General features: G+C 22.5%; 3 protein-coding genes across 6 annotated transcripts; 1 reads left to right on the top strand and 2 right to left on the bottom strand.

Annotated features, from left to right (window-relative positions):
* Positions 1–6,108: 6,108 nt before the first annotated feature.
* On the bottom strand, positions 6,109–9,314 carry LOC122853324. 2 transcript variants are annotated; one of them, XM_044153726.1, is made up of 3 exons: positions 7,475–9,314; positions 7,239–7,380; positions 6,109–7,151 (listed from the first exon to the last, which is right to left on the bottom strand). In XM_044153726.1, exons 1-3 carry the CDS (start codon positions 9,215–9,217, stop codon positions 6,298–6,300), a joined length of 2,739 nt encoding a protein of 912 aa, XP_044009661.1. In that variant the 5' UTR covers positions 9,218–9,314; the 3' UTR covers positions 6,109–6,297. The 2 variants fall into 2 exon arrangements, with proteins under 2 accessions (XP_044009661.1, XP_044009660.1); XM_044153725.1 differs by having other exon boundaries at positions 6,109–7,380.
* Positions 9,315–11,166: 1,852 nt separating this feature from the next.
* LOC122853323 (acyl-CoA-binding protein) lies at positions 11,167–12,125 on the top strand. Its single transcript, XM_044153723.1, has 3 exons — positions 11,167–11,319; positions 11,641–11,755; positions 11,913–12,125. The coding sequence occupies exons 1-3, from the start codon at positions 11,305–11,307 to the stop codon at positions 12,050–12,052; spliced, it is 270 nt and encodes an 89-aa protein (XP_044009658.1). The 5' UTR covers positions 11,167–11,304; the 3' UTR covers positions 12,053–12,125.
* A 437-nt stretch (positions 12,126–12,562) lies between these two features.
* On the bottom strand, positions 12,563–20,634 carry LOC122853321 (dnaJ homolog subfamily B member 6). 3 transcript variants are annotated; one of them, XM_044153720.1, is made up of 7 exons: positions 20,616–20,634; positions 15,633–15,741; positions 14,985–15,094; positions 14,587–14,763; positions 14,207–14,507; positions 14,038–14,127; positions 12,563–13,382 (listed from the first exon to the last, which is right to left on the bottom strand). In XM_044153720.1, the coding sequence occupies exons 2-7, from the start codon at positions 15,695–15,697 to the stop codon at positions 13,208–13,210; spliced, it is 918 nt and encodes a 305-aa protein (XP_044009655.1). In that variant the 5' UTR covers positions 15,698–15,741; positions 20,616–20,634; the 3' UTR covers positions 12,563–13,207. The 3 variants fall into 3 exon arrangements, with proteins under 3 accessions (XP_044009655.1, XP_044009656.1, XP_044009657.1); XM_044153721.1 differs by lacking the exon at positions 20,616–20,634 and adding an exon at positions 19,313–19,855; XM_044153722.1 differs by lacking the exons at positions 12,563–13,382; positions 20,616–20,634 and adding an exon at positions 19,313–19,579 and having other exon boundaries at positions 14,028–14,127.
* Positions 20,635–20,716: the final 82 nt, after the last annotated feature.

Below are 20,716 nucleotides of genomic sequence, written 5' to 3'. Positions count from 1 at the left end.
TGCTGGGAAAAAAACAACAATATGCAAAAGTTAATTAACAAAGATTATAATTTTTTTTTTTTTTCATTTAGATCGAGTTGTAAATGTTAATATGACATCAAAACCAGATGTCAAAATTTCTTCTTTGATTTTTCCATCAGCAGGTAATATATAATTTATAATTATGATACCACTCATGAATATAAAACAAAAAAAGTCATTGATAACACTCAAAAATATAAAACAAAAAAATTAGAAAATAAAAATTTCATTTTTTACAGATGAACAAAATGATGAAGGATTACCTTACGCAATGACGACAACAACAGGTAGAATATAATAAATAAAATATAAATAACACTGATGAAATAAAAATCTTTAAAATATAAAATGTTTTTTTTTTTACAGATGAATCAGAAATTGATGAATTACCTATGTCCAATCTTGTGGAATCATTCAATGAAATGTCTCTAATTTTTTTCAAGGTAATATCAATTATTATAAATAAACTCGTATGAAATTTTACACTCAATTTAATTAAAATAATAATTAATTATTTTTTTTAGATTGTATTAGAAAATGAACCAGGTAATTTTGTCTTTTCACCATTTGGTGTTTCACAGCTAATAACAATGTTAGTTTTTGGAGCACTTGATATAACAAGATTGGAATTACAAAATTTTGTAAAAATGTTAAATTTTAATTACTACATAACTTATGATACTTTTAACAATATACCGGTAAAAAATTATTATAATTAATTAATAGAAAAAAAAAACAATGATTAAAGTTTTTTTTTTTTTTTTTTATAGCAATTGGAAAGCAATTTATTACGTATAAAGAACAAGGTGTACATAGATAAAAAATTCTATTTAAATTCAACATTCATGGAAATTATATCAGATAATTTTGAATCACCAGTTGAACAATTAGACTTTAAAAAATCTATAGCAGCAAGAAATACAATTAACCGTGAGATTAAAAAAAATGGAATTTATAATGTTTTAAAAACTGGTTAGTGTAATGTCATTATAATTGTTGATGATCATTTTAGTAACAATAATAATTGATTAATAAATGATTAATAAATTACAGGTGATGTAGAAAAAAATGATAATCTTTTTCTTTTAAACATTATTCATTTGGAAACAGGATGGGAGTTGGGACGTCAAAAAAAAAAGACATTGTTAAAACCATTTTATATAAATTATGGACGTACAGTAAAAGTACCAACTATGGAACGAGAATTAAATATTTTGTATACAAATCATAAAGTTTTAAATGCAAAAATTATTCAAATTTTTCATAGGGTAAAATAATAATGACAAATTATCTTTATCATAAATAACAATTTTATTTATTTTTTATATTTATCACAATTTTTGCATTTAATTTTTAGATTTCAGATTCAATAACTATGTATATTATTATTCCAAATGACATTGAAGGATTAAAGCACATTGAAAACAATTTTGATAATTTTAATTTAGAAAAATTCTATAAGGAATCAACATGGAAATCAGCTAATTTATTTTTACCAAAATTCAAACTTGAAACAAACATTGATCTTAAAAAATATTTAAAAAAAGCACGTATATTATTAATATTATTAATTTTATTTATATTATTATTTGTATTTCTATTTATTTAACAAAATTTTAATTTTATTTTATTTTTTAGATGGGAATAAATCAAGCATTTACAACCGATGCTAACTTTACTGGAATCAGCCAAATGAAAAATCTATTCATCAATAAAATTATACAAAAATCAATTATCGAAGTTAACGAAAAAAATAATGTCGAAACACCTTGTAAGTTTTTTTTTCTTTTTCAAATTTATATTTGAAAATAAATTTCTTAAATCATATATAGGTAATGTAATTATGTAATTGATTGTTTTGTTTTAGCTTACGATTTTGATAGAAATAAAATTGACATCAAAGTAGATCGTCCTTTTCTCGTTGTTATAGCGACTGAAAAATTTATCATTTTTACTGGACGTGTAAGCAATCCGTTATTGTAATTAAAAAAATTATCATTGTAATATTTTTATAAACAATACAGTATACATAATAATAATTTTTATGACAATGTCAATAATAATATTAAATTATCTTATATTTTCCATAAAAAAATTGATTACATTATTGCTTAAACTATGTTAATATATAATTATGATGGTAAATAAATAAATAAATATAACTATTTAATAATTTAAACAAATTAACTACTGTATTTTATTAAATAAAATATAAAATATTATCATTAGAAATAATTTCTTCATTACTTTTTCCTTCAAAATTTTGTAAATTCTCTTTCGCCTCTTTTTAATTTTACAATAAAAATACAATTTCATTATCAATGATTATTAATTTCATTTAACGAATGAATTACTTACTTTATGAATTATTGTGATGTTTTATTCTGACGAATTTAAATGATTGTTTTAGATATCGATTAAGTGGTTTCATTACCTCAACGATACATCAACGTAAATCGTTTTTTTCTTGTTGTTATATCTTTTAAAAAATTTATTACTTTCACTGGACGTGTATGGAAACCATTATTGTAATTGAAAAAATGTTAACATGGTTCAATTTAACTTATTTAAGACGTGAATAAATTCAATATGACATGAAATAAATGAATAAAGTAATAAGCAAATGAAAAAAAAAAATATTAGTAATTATTTAACAACATGAATAAATGTTACACCAATTAATTACTGTACTTTTTATTTATTTATTTTATTATAATTATTGTTTTCTTAATCATAAAAATTGAGTTCTTTAAATTTAATTATTTAATAAAGATAAAATCTTTTTATTTGTATTAATTTAATATTCATTCTCTACTAAAAATTAAAAATAAAAAACAAAAAATTTACACAAACGTGTTTTATGAAAAAATATTACAAATTAAATTTTTAATATTTCCTTTTTTTTTTTTCAAGCTTTACGTGACAATTTTTAATAATAATTAAAGCATCATACATATAAAAAGATCATCGTATAAATAACTTAACGCAGTTCGATAAGAATATTGCACTGTGTCTTGAAAATTACGAAATGTGTATATAAAAAAGTATCAACAAAAATGTTAAATAAAAAAATATTTATTTTAATTTTATTTTTACATACGTTTATACAGCTTGTTCAGGTATGTTTTATGCTTTGGTATTTTTGTCGTTTTAAATTTTACCATTAATGTTGAATAATATAATTATCATAAAATAACAGTCAAATGATCCAAATGAAGCAGCATCTAACGTGGAAGTATGCGTTGAAAAAAACGGTTGTAATGTCAACGTCGTATTTACTGGTATCACAAACTTTGTAGAAACTTTCATAACTAACATTGTGGGTAAGGAAAATTATACTATACAATTACAAATTAAAATCTACATAAGCAATTGAAAAAAAAAAAAAAAATTAACAATGATTATTATTTTCTATTTTATTTAGATGAAGTTGTGGATGTTGTGATGACTCCTTACAGTTCTCCTTCAAATACAAAAAGTAGAGTATAATTTGAAAAATCCATGATGACCCCATTGACACAAATAATTTCAAAATAACAATTTTTTTTATTCACAGACGATTCAAATCCTCGTGAAATGACTACTACCACATCATCTCCAAGAGTAACAGGTACATTATAATTAATTTTAATAACACATTCATTTTATTATTTATTTATTTATCAAAATTCTGTTTGATTAAAAAACACATTGATACTGTTTATTTCAAAACTTTTTCCCTCACTTTGATAGAGCATAATTAATTATTGTAATGACTAATGACACTAATAACGTAAATATAAAATAAAATTCGATTAGAAAATAAAAATGATCGATAAAAAATTTCAGGACTAAAACTTTTTACATATAAGTATAATGATATTAATTTTTTTTTTTTCTTTTTCATTTAGTTAATTTTGTGAATATTAACACGACATCAAAACCAGATGTTAAAATTCCGCCTTTGTTTTTACCATCAACAGGTAATTTATAATTTATAATTATAATAACATTCATGACAAAAATATAAAACAAAAAATTCAATTAGATAATAAAAATTTCATTTTTTTTTTCAGTTAAAGAAACTAATAGAGAAGTATTATTTACTATAATAGGAGAAACAGGTAGAATATATAATTAATAAAATTTTATCAACACCAATGACATAAATAATAGGAAATAAACATTTTTTTTTTACAGATAAATCAAAAATTTATGGATTACCTATGTCGGATTTTTCTTTGAAATCATTCAATGAAATGTCTATAAATTTTTTCAAGGTAATATTAATTATTATAAACAAACTTGAATGAAATTTAATACTCAATTTAATTAAAATAATAATAAATAATAATTAATAAATTTTTAGATCGTCTTAAAAAATGAACCAGGTAATTTTGTCTTTTCACCATTTGGTGTTTCTCAGCTATTAACAATGTCATATTTTGGAGCACGTAATAAAACGCGATCTGAATTAGTCGATTTTTTACATGAAGAAAATTTAAAAAACTACATAAATACTTTTATTAATATAAAGGTAAAAAATTATTATAATTAACAATTAAAATCAAAAAGAAAAACAGAAAAGATTTGTATTTATTTTTTTTTCAATTTTTAATTATACAGATTGGAGAAAAACGGATTAAAAATGTATTAAGTGTGCAAAACAAGATATACGTAGATAAAAAAATTAAATTAAAATCAGCATTCAAGGAAATTACATCAAAAATTTTTAAGTCAACAGTTGAACAATTAAACTTTGAGAATACTGAAGAAACAAAAAATACAATTAACAGTGAGATTAGAAAAAATGGCATATCTAATATTTTAAAAACTGGTTGGTATATTAATTATAATATTATTATAATTTTTGGCGATCGTTCTAAAAACAATAATAATTGATTAATAAATAGTTAATGAATTACAGGTGATGTAGAAAATAATGATAATCTTTTTCTTCTAAACGCTATTAATTTGGAAGCAGGATGGGAGTTGGGATATCAAACAAAACCGATATTGTCTAAACAATTTTATATAAGTGATGGACATTCAGTAGAAGTACCAACTATGGAACGAAATTTAAATGTTTTTAGAACAAATAATAAGGCTTTGAATGCAACAATTGTTAAAATTTTTCATAGGGTAAAATAGTTACTAATTATCTTGATCATTAGTCATTAATCTTTATATAAATAACTTTTTTTCAATTGATGCTGCAGATTTCAGATCCAATAGCTATGTTTATTATTATTCCAAATGAAAATCAAGGACTCCAACACATTGAAGACAATCTTGATAAATTAAATTTAGAAAATTTCGATAATGAATCAACCGAGAAATTAACTAATTTATTTTTACCAATATTCAAACTTGACACGGACATTGATCTTAAAAAATACTTGAAAAAAGCACGTATATTATTAATTTTATTTATATTATTATTTATATCTCGTATTTATTTATCAAAATGTTAATTTTATTTTATTTCCTAGATGGGAATAAATCAAGCATTTACAACCGATGCTAACTTTACTGGCATCAGCCAAATGAAAAATCTATTCATCAATAAAATTATACAAAAATCAACTATTGAAGTTAACGAAAAAAATAATATCAATACACCTTGTAAGTTTTCATTTTTCTTATTCAAATTTATATATTATTAATAAATCATAATAATTGAATTTTTTTTTTTTTTAGCTTACTATAACCATACAGATGGAATTGACATCAAAGTAGATCGTTCTTTTCTCGTTGTTATAGCTATTAGAAAATTTATTATTTTTACTGGACGTGTAAGTAATCCATTATTGTAATTAAAAAGCATATCATTGTAATATTTTTATCTACAATACAGACACAAGTGTCTTTGATATTTTATTTTACGAAAAAATAATAATAATTTCAGATATAATATCGAATTATTTTATATTTTCCATAAAAAAATTGATAACATTATTGCTTAAACTATGTTGATATATAATTATGATAGTAAATAAATAAATAACTATTCAATAATTTAAAAAAATTAACTACTGTATTTTATTAATTAAATACAAAATATTATCATTATACATTTCGTTACTTTTTCTTTCGAAATTCTGTAAATTCTATAATTACCTACATGTGGATAAATTATTCAAGATAATTATAGTTATACATTGCCTCTACATTTATTATTATCCTAAATGTCATAAGTCTCTTTTCAATTTTACTATAAAAATACAATTGCATTATACAATGATTATTAATTTCATTTAACGAATGATTTATTTAATTTAAAACAATAAATGATAATTATTTTTGAATAATACAAACATCCATTCCCTTGGAATTACTAATCTCAATATAAAGAGTTTTATTATCAGCTGATGTAAATAGTTCAGCAGTTGGTTTTAATAATACTTTATTAACACCATTAGTCGAATTATTCGACGTTTTTAATGTTGAATTGGCAGATTGTTCAACTTGAGTTGTTGATTTTGAAGGAATCATCTGAACAAGTTCAGAATTTTTATTATTATTTTTAGAGAATTTTATTGATGTTGATGTTGCTGATGATGTTGATGCAGTACCAATGAATAATCTATCATTATTAAATTTATTTTTTGTTGTTGTTGATGGTGTTGATGCTGTTGAAGCTGTTGATGCTGTTGAAGCTATTAATGGTGTAGAAACTGTTGATGGTGTTGATGGAGGCTCAATAACCATCACATCATCATTACAATTATCTGTTGTTACTGATGATTTTAATGGAGGCTCAATAAATAACCCATCATCATTACAATTATTTTTTGCTGTTGCTGATGATGTCAATGGAGTCTTAACAAATAACCCACCGCCATTAAAATTATTTGCTGCTGCTGATGTTGATGTTGATATAGGCTCAACTAATGACACACCACTATTAAAATTATTTGCTGCTGGCAATGATAATGGTGATGATAATGCTAATGACGCTTTCGTTTTAAATATGTTATAATTAAAATTATTTAATCCATCAACATTACAATTACGTCTCAATGATAAAGCAGTATAAAAAAGACTTTTTTCTCCATATTCATATAAATTTGGTAATTCAAGATATTCAGCAATTTGTTTTGACATTCTTTCAAATATCCTTTTTCCACATGCTTCTAATTTATTATGTCCTTTATGATAATATACAAATAATTTATCTGTTTGAGCATTTACTGGTCTTAGTGTTATATATTTTTTAAATATACTATATAATTTACCACTTATTATTTCTTGATTATTTGATTGACTTTTATTTTTTATTAATTTTATTTCACTGCCTGTATCTTCAATATCATTTATCGTCATATTACTACAGCTAAAATTTGTACATGGTGTTGTTAAACACATAATAATAACTGCCTGAAAATTAAATAAAATTAATTAATACAAAATAAAAATTAAATAAAATTATTTATTAATAATTAATTCATAATGTTTTGTTGTAATTAATTACCTTGATTAATAAAAATGGGCTATCTGGTGCATTTAATAAAAATGTTTGAATTTCATGCAAATTAAATAATTTATTAGTTATTTTATTTTTCCAAAGAAAATGTAATTCTCTAGCTAAACATTGCACTAATGGATAATTACAAATATCAATATTATGATATTTATTAATAGTATATCTAAGCATTGTAACATTTTGTGAAGCTGTAGCTGGTGCAAATTTTTTTCTCATAATATCAATATATTTCAAAACAGCATCTTCTGTTATATCATTAATTTTTTCAAATTTCATCCATTCTTTAAATTTATTATATTTATGTTCATACACTTTATTTGAACTTTCACGTAATGGTTTTGTAGACAATGCACAATTTTGTTTTAATAATGGATCTGATGTATCAATATTACTTTGAAAATCATCATCATTACTACTTTCATCGATAAATATTATTTCTTTATCATTTCCATCATTTGATTTATCTTTTACATCAACAAATAATGTTTCATTTTGTTCAATAATATTTGATGGCTTTGATTTATCATTAAAATTATCAGTATCAATTGATTCGCTGTATGTATTTGATGATGATTCCATTGTATTTCCATCAGCATCATTTGTCAATGAATAATTCGAATTACCATCTGATAAAATTTCAATGTCATTTGAATTTTCATTTAATATATTTTCAGCAATACTTGATGATGTTACTGATGGTATTTCATAATTACAATGTGGCTGAATTAATTCTGTAAGTCTATTTCCAAATTTTGATATTAACATTTCAGATGTTGAACGCATTGTTTTACCTTCATATTTATGTGGATTTTTTAATTTGAGATATTTTGCTATTTCTTTTGTCATGTCTCTAAATCTATCCTTACCAATTGGACGATGTAAACATCCACCTTTTGAATAATACAAAAATAATATTTTTGTTTCAACATGAATTGGTCTACTATTAATATATTTTTTAAATATTTTATAAGATCCATTTGTTATAACTTTTTTTAAACTTGGCTGAAAGGTGTCCTTCAAATTCATAACAGCTTTACTTCCATCATCATCAAAATCATCCAATGTTATACCACGAAAATGGCTCATTCTACATGCTCCAATAGTACCAATAATTAAATAAACTTTGTAATGTAAATAATGATAATCTGGTGCATCTGTTAAAAATTTTTGTATATCATCTAGTGTAAATATAGCTTGTCCATTATTACTTGATTCTGTTGATGACTCCATTGTGTTATGAGGATTATCATAAATATTATTCCATAAATTATTAATTTTTTCATATGTATTAATATCAATTTTATAATTCATTTGAATAAATGTTCTCAGTACTGTCATATGATCAATTAGTGAATTTATTGTTAGCTCATTTTTTAAATAATTTATATAATTCATTATGATATTTTCACTTAGGGTACGTATGTTATTATTTTTTGTCCATTGATAGAATTTTTCACATGCTAGTTTGTAGGTTTTATCTGATGCTTTTATTGATGCTTCTGGTAATACTAAATTATCTGATGTTGTTGATAAGTTTAAATATTCACTGTCCATTGTTTTATATTCTTCTACTTCAACAAACATTATATTTTTGTTATCATTGTTGTATGAATTTTCTTGTTTAACAATTGCATTACTGTCATTCAATTGTTCAACATTATTTTCAACAATTTTTTGATGATTTTCTTCATAATTTTGTGTCTCATATTTTATTTCCATCAAATCATCCATTATTAATTTATTGCTGATATTAATTGATATAGGTATATTCACTTGTATGCAAGAAACACAAAATTAATAATTTTATAAACTAAAGCGTTTTTACCTGTTAGCTTTCACTGTTTTAATTTTAGGTTAAAAAACACTTTGGAAAATGGAAATTGGAAAGTGTAAACAAGCTGATGATGATTATTATTATTATCATCAACAGTACCATTTGAAATAATAATAATAATAATAATAAAATAAAGGTCTTGCTGCTTCCTGGAGGACTTGAAAAAGACATGTTAAATTTATAAAATAATAATTAAACAAAGTAATTTAACGAAGACAAATTTATCAAACAAATAAAAATATATTTTATTAGAAACAAAATTCATTTAGATATATAAATACTTATTTTTTAACGATAATAATATCCATGTCTTTAGAATTATTAACATGAATATACAAAGTTTTATTATCGCTTGATTTAAATAATTCTGTTGATGGTTGTGAATTGTCGTTATTATTTACAGGAACTAAATGTATAATTTTAGGTTTTTCATAAGTCAAATTGTTATTTTTAGAAGATGATGATGGTGATGGTGAAAAAGAAGAAGAAGAAGAAGACGATGAAGATGAAGATGATGAAGATGATGCTGCTGCTGATGATGATTTTTTACTATTTAATTTGTTCTTTTTCTTATTATTTATTGGCATAAAATGTGGTATTTTATTTTGACGTTGTAATGAAACAGCTGTTTGATGAAATGTAACACCTCTGTATTCATTTGCATTTGGTAAATTTAAATATTGTGCAATAAATATTGCCATATTTCCAAATCCTTTGACAGTTATTGGTCTTGATAAACATTTACCTCTGTGATATTTTAACAATAATTTATTTGTTGCTACATTTTTTGGCCGACGTGATAAATATTTTTTAAATATATTATATGATTCACCACCAATTACTCTTGGTATCATTGGTTTTTTAATATTATTTATATTTAAATGTATTTCATGACCATTATCTTCAATGTCATTTATACTTATTTTACAAATATCTTCTAGTGTACATGGACCACTAATACTTATTATCAAAACCACCTGTAAATTGTAATTTTTTCTATTAATAAATTGAAATATAAATATTTTAAAATAATTTATTTTACCTTTATTAATAAATATAAATTATCAGGTGATTCACGTAGAAATTTTTCAATGTCATTTAAACAAAATATTTTCATTAATTTTCTTGATGAATAATTTCTAGCATGTATTGATGATTTTTTCCAAAATAATCTAACTTTTTCATATTTAAATATATCAATGTCATCATTAATATTAATTGTACTTCTAATCATTGTTATACGTGATCTCAATGTTGATACTGCTGATATTGTTTTAAGATAATATAAATATTCCATAATAACATCTTCAGTTATTTTAATTATATTTTTATCTTGTTTCCATTTTGTAAATCTATTGTATGTTAGCTCATACAAATGTTTTGATCTATCTGGTAATATTTTTGTTAATGTTGTATCAACAAATGATGAACAATCATAATTATCATCAATAGTTTCTTCATCTTCTTGAACATTTACACGATTAATTTGATCACTGTCATTTGATTCATTCTCTTCTTTAATGTCAAAACATAATAATGATTCATTATTATCACTGTCAGGTAATTCTATTTCTTGTTTTATGTTCATTATTAATATTTATTGTTTGCTCCAGTTAACATTGATATGATTATTTTTAAGATTTGTTTTTTTTTTTTGTAAACACAAATATTTATTCAATTGTTGTTGTTTATCATTGTTTCTGTTGAAGACAAACATAACCTCTTAATTAAAAATCCTTCTCTCGCTTCTCTCTCTCTTTTGGTCTCTCTTTACTTGTCAATTTTTTTATCTACAGTTGGTACACATTATTTAATTAATTATTATTATTGTACCGGAAAAAACTAATCAGCAATTTCCACGTTGATTTAACTATTTTGACTTGCTTTGACTCACTTTGACGTGAAATCTCTCGCTTTCTCTCCAAGCTGCTCTCTTTGGGTCACACCATTTTCATAAATAAATAAATAAAAAAAAAAAACTACAATGTCTCTTGAAGAGGTGAGTAATTATTTATTATTATTTAAAAAAAAAAATAGAAAAAAATTATAATTATAACAAGTAGATTTGTCTTGTTTTATTATTGTGAAAATCAAATTTTTGTTTGTTTAAATTATTAATGTCAATAAATTATTTAAAGGTTATGTGAAATTAATAAATTATTAACTTTATATTTACCAAAAAATACAAGTATTTTATTTATAAAAAATTTGATAGATATTTTATTAAATTTATTTTGATGATTTATTGTTTTTCACTTGTGTTATTTATGTGAAAAAAAAAACATAATAATGATGACGTTGATGATGTTTTTTTTTACAGAATTTCCAGAAAGCTGCTGAAGATGTTAAAAATTTAAAAGGCAAGCCAAGTGATGAGGATCTTTTGGAGATTTATGGCTACTATAAACAAGCAACAATTGGTGATTGTAACACAGGTAATAAAAATAGTTCAATCAACTTGAAAAACAAAACAAAAAAAGAAAAATTAGAAAATCTAGTTGAAGCTGTTTTTGTTTGTTAAATTAATTTTATAAACAATTGGCAATACTTTAATCATTAATTTATATTTTTATTATATTTTTTTGTCAATAGATAAACCTGGTTTCTTTGACATGAAAGGAAAAGCTAAATGGGAAGCATGGAACAAACTAAAAGGATCAAGCCAAGATGATTCAAAAGAAAAATACATTGCAAAAGTTAAATCTCTTATTGAATCATTAGGCTTAAATTAAAAAACTCCATTACTCAAAATAATTATCTCTTCATAATAAATATTAAAAGCACAAAAAAAAATAACTTCAAATTGCATTTAAAAATTGCATCAATACAATTATTTACACGTTAAAAGCAAAAATGGAATTAAAAAAATAAAAAAAAAACTCAATTGTTTAATTAAAAATGGTGCATTTTTCTTTGACAGTTGTCTTTTTTTTTTTCAAGGTAAAATATACAAATGATAAATAAATAAATAAATAACTTGAATCACGAATAAGTATGTATTTTTTTTTTTTTTTCCATAAACTTATTTTCATATCCCTTATCATTATATACACATACATTTTTTTTTTTTAAATTATGAAAAACAGTTTGCATGATATAATGAATTAAAAAAAAAAAAATAATTCGTTTAAAAGCTCATTAATTTATCCCTTTTCTTTTTTCAAATGTTTAAAATTTATTCTTAATAAACTAGCTAATTAATAATGTGATAGTCAGGCTCATCGAGTCATACTTATGTTCTATCTAATGTGATTATGAATAAATCTAAGACAGCAGTGACAAATCAAGTCTTCAAGTTGAGGGTGTATGTTTTTTTTTTTTTAAATTGATTATGTTGTTTTGAACAATATTTAAATACTATTTAATTTAACTATCCATCACAATTTAAATTATTTAAAAATTAGATCAATTAATTCATCTTTTTATACTAAAAAAAAAAAATCAAATTTATATTTTAATTTAATTTCACAGCAGTGTTTATTTTTTAAGTCAATTTTCAATTTTTTTTTTAAACGTAAATTATCGAAAATTAAATTATTTATTCATAAAAGTCATGAGTAAATTATACAAAATAAGAAAAAAAAAAAAAAATAATTATGAAAGTATATAAAATAAAAAGATGAATCAATGTTTCGATGATTTTTTTTTTTTTTTATTGATTTTATTTATCAAAAGAAAAAAAATTTTTTTTTTGTGTGTTGTGATCAGCTGAATGACAATTGTGTTGTTTTTTTTTTTTGAATATCAATAATGATTTTTGGTCGTCGTGTTGTTTGACAAATCAAGCTAATTATCTGCTCGAAATTAATTTATACTAATCGAGCTTCTGCATGTCTTGCATGCGAGAAAAAAAATGGTTTGACTTAACACAATATGTGAAATTGAATTCAATTTCTTTTGTCGTGCTTTGAAGAATGATGATGATGATGGTGATGATGATGATGTGATTTAATCTTGTTAAGTCCTGGGGCAACTTTAGTGCCATGGCTATTGTGATTTGAATTTGTTGATCCACTATCGATGCTTCTGTCATTTTGACGACTTGTCGATGCTTCATTCAACCTGATAAAATTACGAATGAATGACTACTTTTGTTTTGTTTTTTTCTTAAATCAAATCTACATATTATCACAAGCAATTTAATGTTTTTAATATTGCAGCAAATAATATAGAAAAACTTAAATAATAAGTCTATTTCTTTTTTAATTTTGTTAATTGTTAAATTTAAAATAAAAGCAATCATTCTCGTCAGAATGCATCGACCAGTGTCTTATTTTAAATGATAAAAAAAAAAAAGATAATGATAATAAATACAAACTAAATTAACAATCGATGACTCGAGTAAAAAATAAAAGAAAAAAAAAAATTAAATAATTATAAAAAAAAGAAAAATCTAATTTGTCTTTTTTCTTTTTGTTTCTTTGTGTTGATAGATATTTTTTTTTTTCTTTTTGTTAAACCAAGCTTCATTTTCTTTGTGAATAATTTAAAAAGAAAAAAAAAAAAAAATTAAATTCATCATGATATACCGTTAGCTAAAACGACTCATCGTAACGCCTGATGATTCATTAAATTTTTTAAACTTTTTTTTTTCTTTTACAATTCAAGGAAAGTATGAAGTTGATTTTTTATCATGTGTTAAAAATTAAATTAATGCTATAAATTGCGTTCAAAGCAAAAAAAAAAAAATAATAATAATAATAAAATTTAACTGTACGTTATTGATTGAGGAACTCCATTGACTGTTTTAGATTTTAACACGTCATTTTCGTAGAACATAATTGTTTCTTTAGCTCCTTCTTGAACCCTGGTAAATAACATATAAATAAATAAAAAATATAACAAATGATTAATAATTAATTGTAAATAATTTAAGATAAATTTACTTGTGTGTTGTTATTTTTTTTCCATTCATAAATCTTGTTGATGTACTTGTTTTTCTTGTTGTTCCTGATGTAGGTGCTGCGCCAGTTGTAAAATGTCCAAATGATGAAAATACATCAGTAGCACCACCTCCACCACCACCACCAAAACCACCAAGACCACCAAAACCACCAAGACCACCAAAAAATCCAAATGGTGATCCTAAACTAATGTCAAGTGGTCCAAATGGTGAATTTAATGTATTGTTACGTGAATTATTACTATGTCTATGATTTCCTCGACGTCCACTGCCTCCATTCATTACTAAAATATAAAAATAATTATTATCAAACATAATAACACAATTTTAGCTTGATATTATTGTAATAATAAATTAACAAACCATCAAATAAATCAGTAAATGGTGAACCATGAAAAAATTCTCGAAAAACATCTTCTGGATCTCTAAAGACAAACCAGTTATTAAATTGTGGATCAAAATCATCTTCATGTCTTCTTTTATTGCCAGGTATTTGAAGACCCTCTTTTCCATATTGATCATAAATCCTTCTTTTTTTTTCTACAATAAATATACATAGATTAAAAAATTAATTATAAACATCATCATTTTGTCGATGTAAAATATAAAATATAAAAATATTTTATAATTATTCCGTGATATTAGGTCTGATGACTAATAATAAAAAAAAATAAAGCTTAAAGAAAAAGTATAATAAAAAAAAATAGTCTTCAGTACATATAAGAAATAAAAAGTTTATAAAAAAAAAAATTATGACTCACCATCAATCAATACTTCATACGCCTCTGAAAGTTCTTTGAATTTTTTATTTGATTCTTCTGGATTATCTGGATTTTTATCCGGATGCCATTTGAGAGCTAATTTTCTATATCTAAAAATAATAATAAAATTATTAAATAATAATAAAACATGTTGTAAAATAAAAATATAGATTTTTTTAAAATGCAATTTGCCATTTATGGAATAAAAAAAAAAAAAAGATAAATATGTGGAGAGAGGAGAAGAATATATGCCCGTGAACAAAGTAACGAGGTCATAGACCCCTCGGCCAAGATGTCAACCTTGGCATAGCAGAAAGACAACATAAAACCCAACAACCCAGCTTAATCACAACTCTCTAATACACCAGATAACACGCCTTTTTTATTATCATCTTTAAATAAAACAAAACAATTCCATTTAATTATAAATTAAACAGTTTTTTAATTTTTATATCAAAAAATTTCATCAACAATTTAACTATCTATTTTAAAATTGCTTTAAAATTTAATGATAATTGTTGTCCTCATTTTTAGTAATGTACTTTCTTTCTTCAGCAATCACATTTTTAAATAAATAAAATATACATGCAATCAATGATCCACACATGTTTAATATTGATTTAATTTTAAAAACAAAAATATACATACGATTTTTTAATATCAGCAGTTGTTGCTGTTCGTGTGATCTCAAGTACTTTGTAGTAGTCAACCATTGTGTCTCTGTTTGTTAAATTAATATTATTTTTATATTCACCACCTAAAACAAATATTTAAATTAGAAAAATTAATTAATATTGATATATTTAAAAAATTATTTAAAGGTCAAAAATTTATTATCAAGTTGAACGACCCATTTTATACTTTATGCTAAATTTTATTTATAAAATCATTTTATGTTTCTAATAATAATTAACTCTAGGAAATTTAAATATAGATTTACTTATTATTATTATTATTTTATAATGATATTTTTTTTTATTTTTGTAATTTTGATAAGACAAAAAGATTTAAAAATAAAGAAAAATTTTAAAAATACTTTTATCGATTAAATTTGTTATTAATAAATGTAAATATATTAATAAAATGTATGATAATAAATACGAATATAAATAAATTATTAATTAATATTAATAATAATATATTTTAATATTTTTATTGTCATAAAACGATTTTTTTTTTAGTTTAACAAATAATAACAATCCATTGGTCTTGTTCTACTGACCTGCATTAAATGCCTCAATGGACATAAACAATAATAATAATAACAATTATTATTATTGTTATTGTTATTATTTATATTTCTATATTTAAAGTGTTACGATATCAATGACAATTGATGAGTTGTTAAGGCAGGTCTGTTAATTAACTATCAACCAACTGCCAAATTATTTATTCATTATTTTACATTGTATTAATTTTAATAAATAATAAATTATTTAAATAAATTATTAATGTTAATAGAATTTAATTTAAATTATTATTAAATAGATAATGTTAAATTTTTAAAATTAAAATAAACAATATTTCCCTTTGATGATGATATTTATTGCCAAGGGAAAATCTAAAGTTAAACCAAGTATTTAGAGTATAGAATTAAAAATGTTTGTGAAGGTCAAATGTGATATACTCATCCAAAAAAAATATACTGAATTTAAAATGATGAGGAGGATACTTGTACATATTATAAATGAAAATAAATATTAAATAATAAAATTAGTTTAGCTTAAATCAAAGCTGTTAGGTAAAAAATAGAAAAAAAAAAAATAGAAAAAAATTTAATTAAATTAGATATATATCAAATAATTATTTAAAGAAATTAAAAAATATTGATGACCTCGATGACATAGCTTTTGTCCTCGTCCCTGAATGACCATAGAAATATAATTTTATTTTTTTTTAAAGGGTAATTCATAAAATTTACGTGGGTTGTCGTGGGCGAGTCTCCAACAATTATTGGGACAAACTTAAAAATTGACAAATTTAACTAAAAAATTTTATTTATTTATTGTAAAAATAATTATTATTTATTGTAAAAATATAATTTAATTAGTTTTTTGATGTTTGTTTACATTCTTGATGATAATTTTATGATGATTTTGTGAGGAATGTTGATATTTATTTTTTTTTTTTCAATTTTGGTTTAATTGATTAATGAAAAAATAAAAAAAATGCGGAACATGATGGAAAAACATGTTGTTGGTATACATTACTTGATATTGATGAAATAAAACAAGGGAGGTAATATAGTAAGAGAGACAACATTTGTGTTAAGTGAGGTGGGCGTCCTCAACGGTGTCGAGTTGGTTGCGTGACGTCAGTTGGATACTTATTTGGCCAGCAAACGTATCGATGAATTTTTATTTATTTTTTTTCTTCAATTTACAATTTTTTTTTTTAACAACAAACAAGACCATCTTCAACTAGATGGTATTGTTGTCTTTTAATTGAATATAATTTTTTTACTTTCGATGAAACGAGAGAGGCGGGGGGAAAGGGAGAGACTAGCAATGACCTCGTCATAATTTAATTTTGTTTTGGAAAATATTATATATTTTTTTATAAAATTTACTTTGAATATTTAATTTATTTGGAAAATTTTTATCGAAAAATTACTTAATTTAAATAACAAAAATGAGAAATTTATGAATTTTTTAAATTAGGTAATTAAAAAAATTAGAACGGGAAGCGAAAGCAGGACAAATTGCAAATTCAAGAAATTCCGATAAACAAGATGTTAAGTAATCAATCGTGGGCGAAAGATAAATTTTTATTTTTTTTTTTGGTTTGCGAAATAATACAGGTGACTCTTCATATTTTTTATTTTTGTCTATCCTTTTAGATGATATTTACGAGTAGGCTCAAGTAGGCTTAATAATATCAATAACAAATTTAAAAATATTTTTAAAAAAATTAATTTTAAATAAAAAATAATTACTCTTTGCCAAAAGAATAAATAAAAAATTAAAATTTCTAAAAATAACAACAATAACAAGGAAAATAATATAAAAAAAAAAAAATTTAATTATATATATTTTATAACAATAATAATATTAATTTAAATTTAAAAAAAAAAATCAAAAAAAAAAAAGACAAAAATGTATTTTCATTGTTTCCGGTTAGACCTTGAAAAATATTAATAAAAAAATTTATTTAAAATAATTATTGTGATAAATGTTTAAACAAATAATTATAAATAAATAAAATTCATTTTTTTGAAAATTTAAATTGCTTATAATTAATAGTTGCGTTTCTTTTCAAACAACAACTCAATGGCTTTTCAACTTTTTAAAATTTGTAAAATTACTATCCAATTGTTTATAAACCCCTTAAATAATTAATAAAAAAAATAAATAATATAATTTATTTACGCATTTGTGAATTAATACTATTTATAAGGACAAATTTAATAAAACCTTGGTATTTTGTTGCAATGAGATACTAAAATTGTCATGACAACGTCCTTCTTCCAACAAAAATATTCTTATCAATAATAATTTAAATAATTAATATTAATATTATTCATAATGTTTATTTAAATTCCTCCTATGTATATTATTTTTTCCATAAAAAATAAATGCTATTTTAAACTGACAAAATAACAGTAATTATTATTTGTTACTTTAATATGCAATAAAAAATATAATAGTGTTTTAAAAAAAAAAAATTTAAGATTATAAATTAATTGAAACAATTTTAAATTCAACTCTCTCTCTTGTTGCTAATATAATGACTAATATAATTCCGATGACCAAACGATAGCTGTGGTTGTTGTTGTTGTTTATTTTTTAATATATTTTTTAACTATTTATTATGATTATTAATTTTTTTTTATGTCTGATCAATGACTGGGTCCAGCAGGAGATAAGTGTATTTTATATACCAATTGTTCATTGGTCTAGAACGATACAATATATATAAAAAAAATAAATAAAATAACACGACTGGTTTACCAAGCGAAAACAAAGAATTATTTAAAAAACAAGATATTTTTTTTTTATAAAAATAAAAATTACTATTGTGACGTGGTGTTGTCCTCGAATTGAATAGTCAGAAATGATTGTGTTCAACAGGATGTGTGCACATGATAATGGTGAAAAATATAAGCGAATATTATTATTATTATTATTAATTATTGAGGAAAATTATATTTGCAATGAGGAGAAAGAGAAGAGAAAAAAAATGGAAATATTATCTTTGAATTTTTATTTGCTATCTTGGGGTTCTTTGCTATCTATTGGTTCTAGAAATTTCGATTGATATTTTTATTGTTAAATATTGAAAGACGTAAATTAATATTTAATTTTAATTGAAATAAATTTTTAACTCACCGAGACACACACTGTCAGAGAGAGAAATTGGTTATTTAATTTTTCGGAGTAAAATTGATTTTTGATTATTATTAAAACACAAATTCACTGTAATTTAAAATGCCTTGATTATCACACATTAACACACAAATATTCAACAACTTCTCTCGTAGATGGACTTTAAAATCCGAGACTTCGAGAGACTTGTTTTACGTTGAAAATATACGACAACGACGACGAAGCTGACGACTCTCTTCTCACAGTTCACTCTCTTTTTTTTAGAATGAAAAAAAAAAAATTTCTTACTCAATTATGATGTTTGACATGAAGTTGGCCAACTATTAAAATTTATTTCGATTATGAAATTTCTATTAATCGATTACAGCTATGCCAACACCAAAAAAATAAAATTTTATTAATTAAAATGGCGTCATTTATAAATTTTAACTATCAAAATATATTAATTGATTTTTCTGATTTATCAATCAATTCAAAATAACTTTTAGATGATTTTTATAGAAAATCGTATAATATTTATAACGTATAAATTTTATTTGTTTATAATTTAATTTTTTTTTTAAAAAACACAATACCAACTTCACGAAGTTAAAAAAAAATTAAAATTAAAATGGCGTCAATTGAATTAAATTTTAACTAATTAATTTTTTGATTTATCAATTCAAGATAACTTAATTTTTATAGAAATTTTTATATAAATTTTATTGTTTATGTTTGTCTGCTCACGGGCATGACCCCACTAATCCCACTAAAATATAATATGAATAAAAACAAATAAAACGAATAGGTATATATAAATAATTTGACATCTTTTTTACCGACCTCAAACATACCACCATTCCTCGCGGCCATTGCTGTGACCTCAGAACAATTTGAATTTTGAATTTTCAAAGTGAATGTGAATAATTATATATATTATATATTAAGATAAAAACATATTGAACAAAAACTTGGTGATAGTGATTATAATGGATGACCAATGCCCCATTATAAGCGAGTCGGGTAAGGTCGCAAGGAAACGATTCTTATTTCAGGTAGAGAAAGCAATCTCTCGAATTGAATAGTCAGAAATGATTGTATTCAACAGGATGTGTGCACATGATAATAGTGAAAAATATATAAGCAAATATTATTATTATTATTAATTGAGGAGGAAAATTATATTGGCAATGAGGAGAAAGAGAAAAAAAAAATGGAAATATTATCTGAATTTTTCTAGAAATTTTGATTGATATTTTTATTGTTAAATATTGAAAGACGTAAATTAATATTTAATTTTAAATGAAATAAATTTTTGTTAAGTCACCGAGACACACACTGTCAGAGAGAGAAATTGGTTATTTAGTTTTTCGGAGTAAAATTGATTTTTGATTATTATTAAAACCAAGAAAACTAGAAACCTAGTCT

The sequence above is a fragment of the Aphidius gifuensis genome, linkage group LG3 (genome assembly GCF_014905175.1).
Source record: "Aphidius gifuensis isolate YNYX2018 linkage group LG3, ASM1490517v1, whole genome shotgun sequence".
Lineage (NCBI taxonomy): Eukaryota > Metazoa > Arthropoda > Insecta > Hymenoptera > Braconidae > Aphidius > Aphidius gifuensis.
Note: the sequence above shows the minus strand (reverse complement) of the source record. Positions and strands in the feature narration are given on the sequence as shown.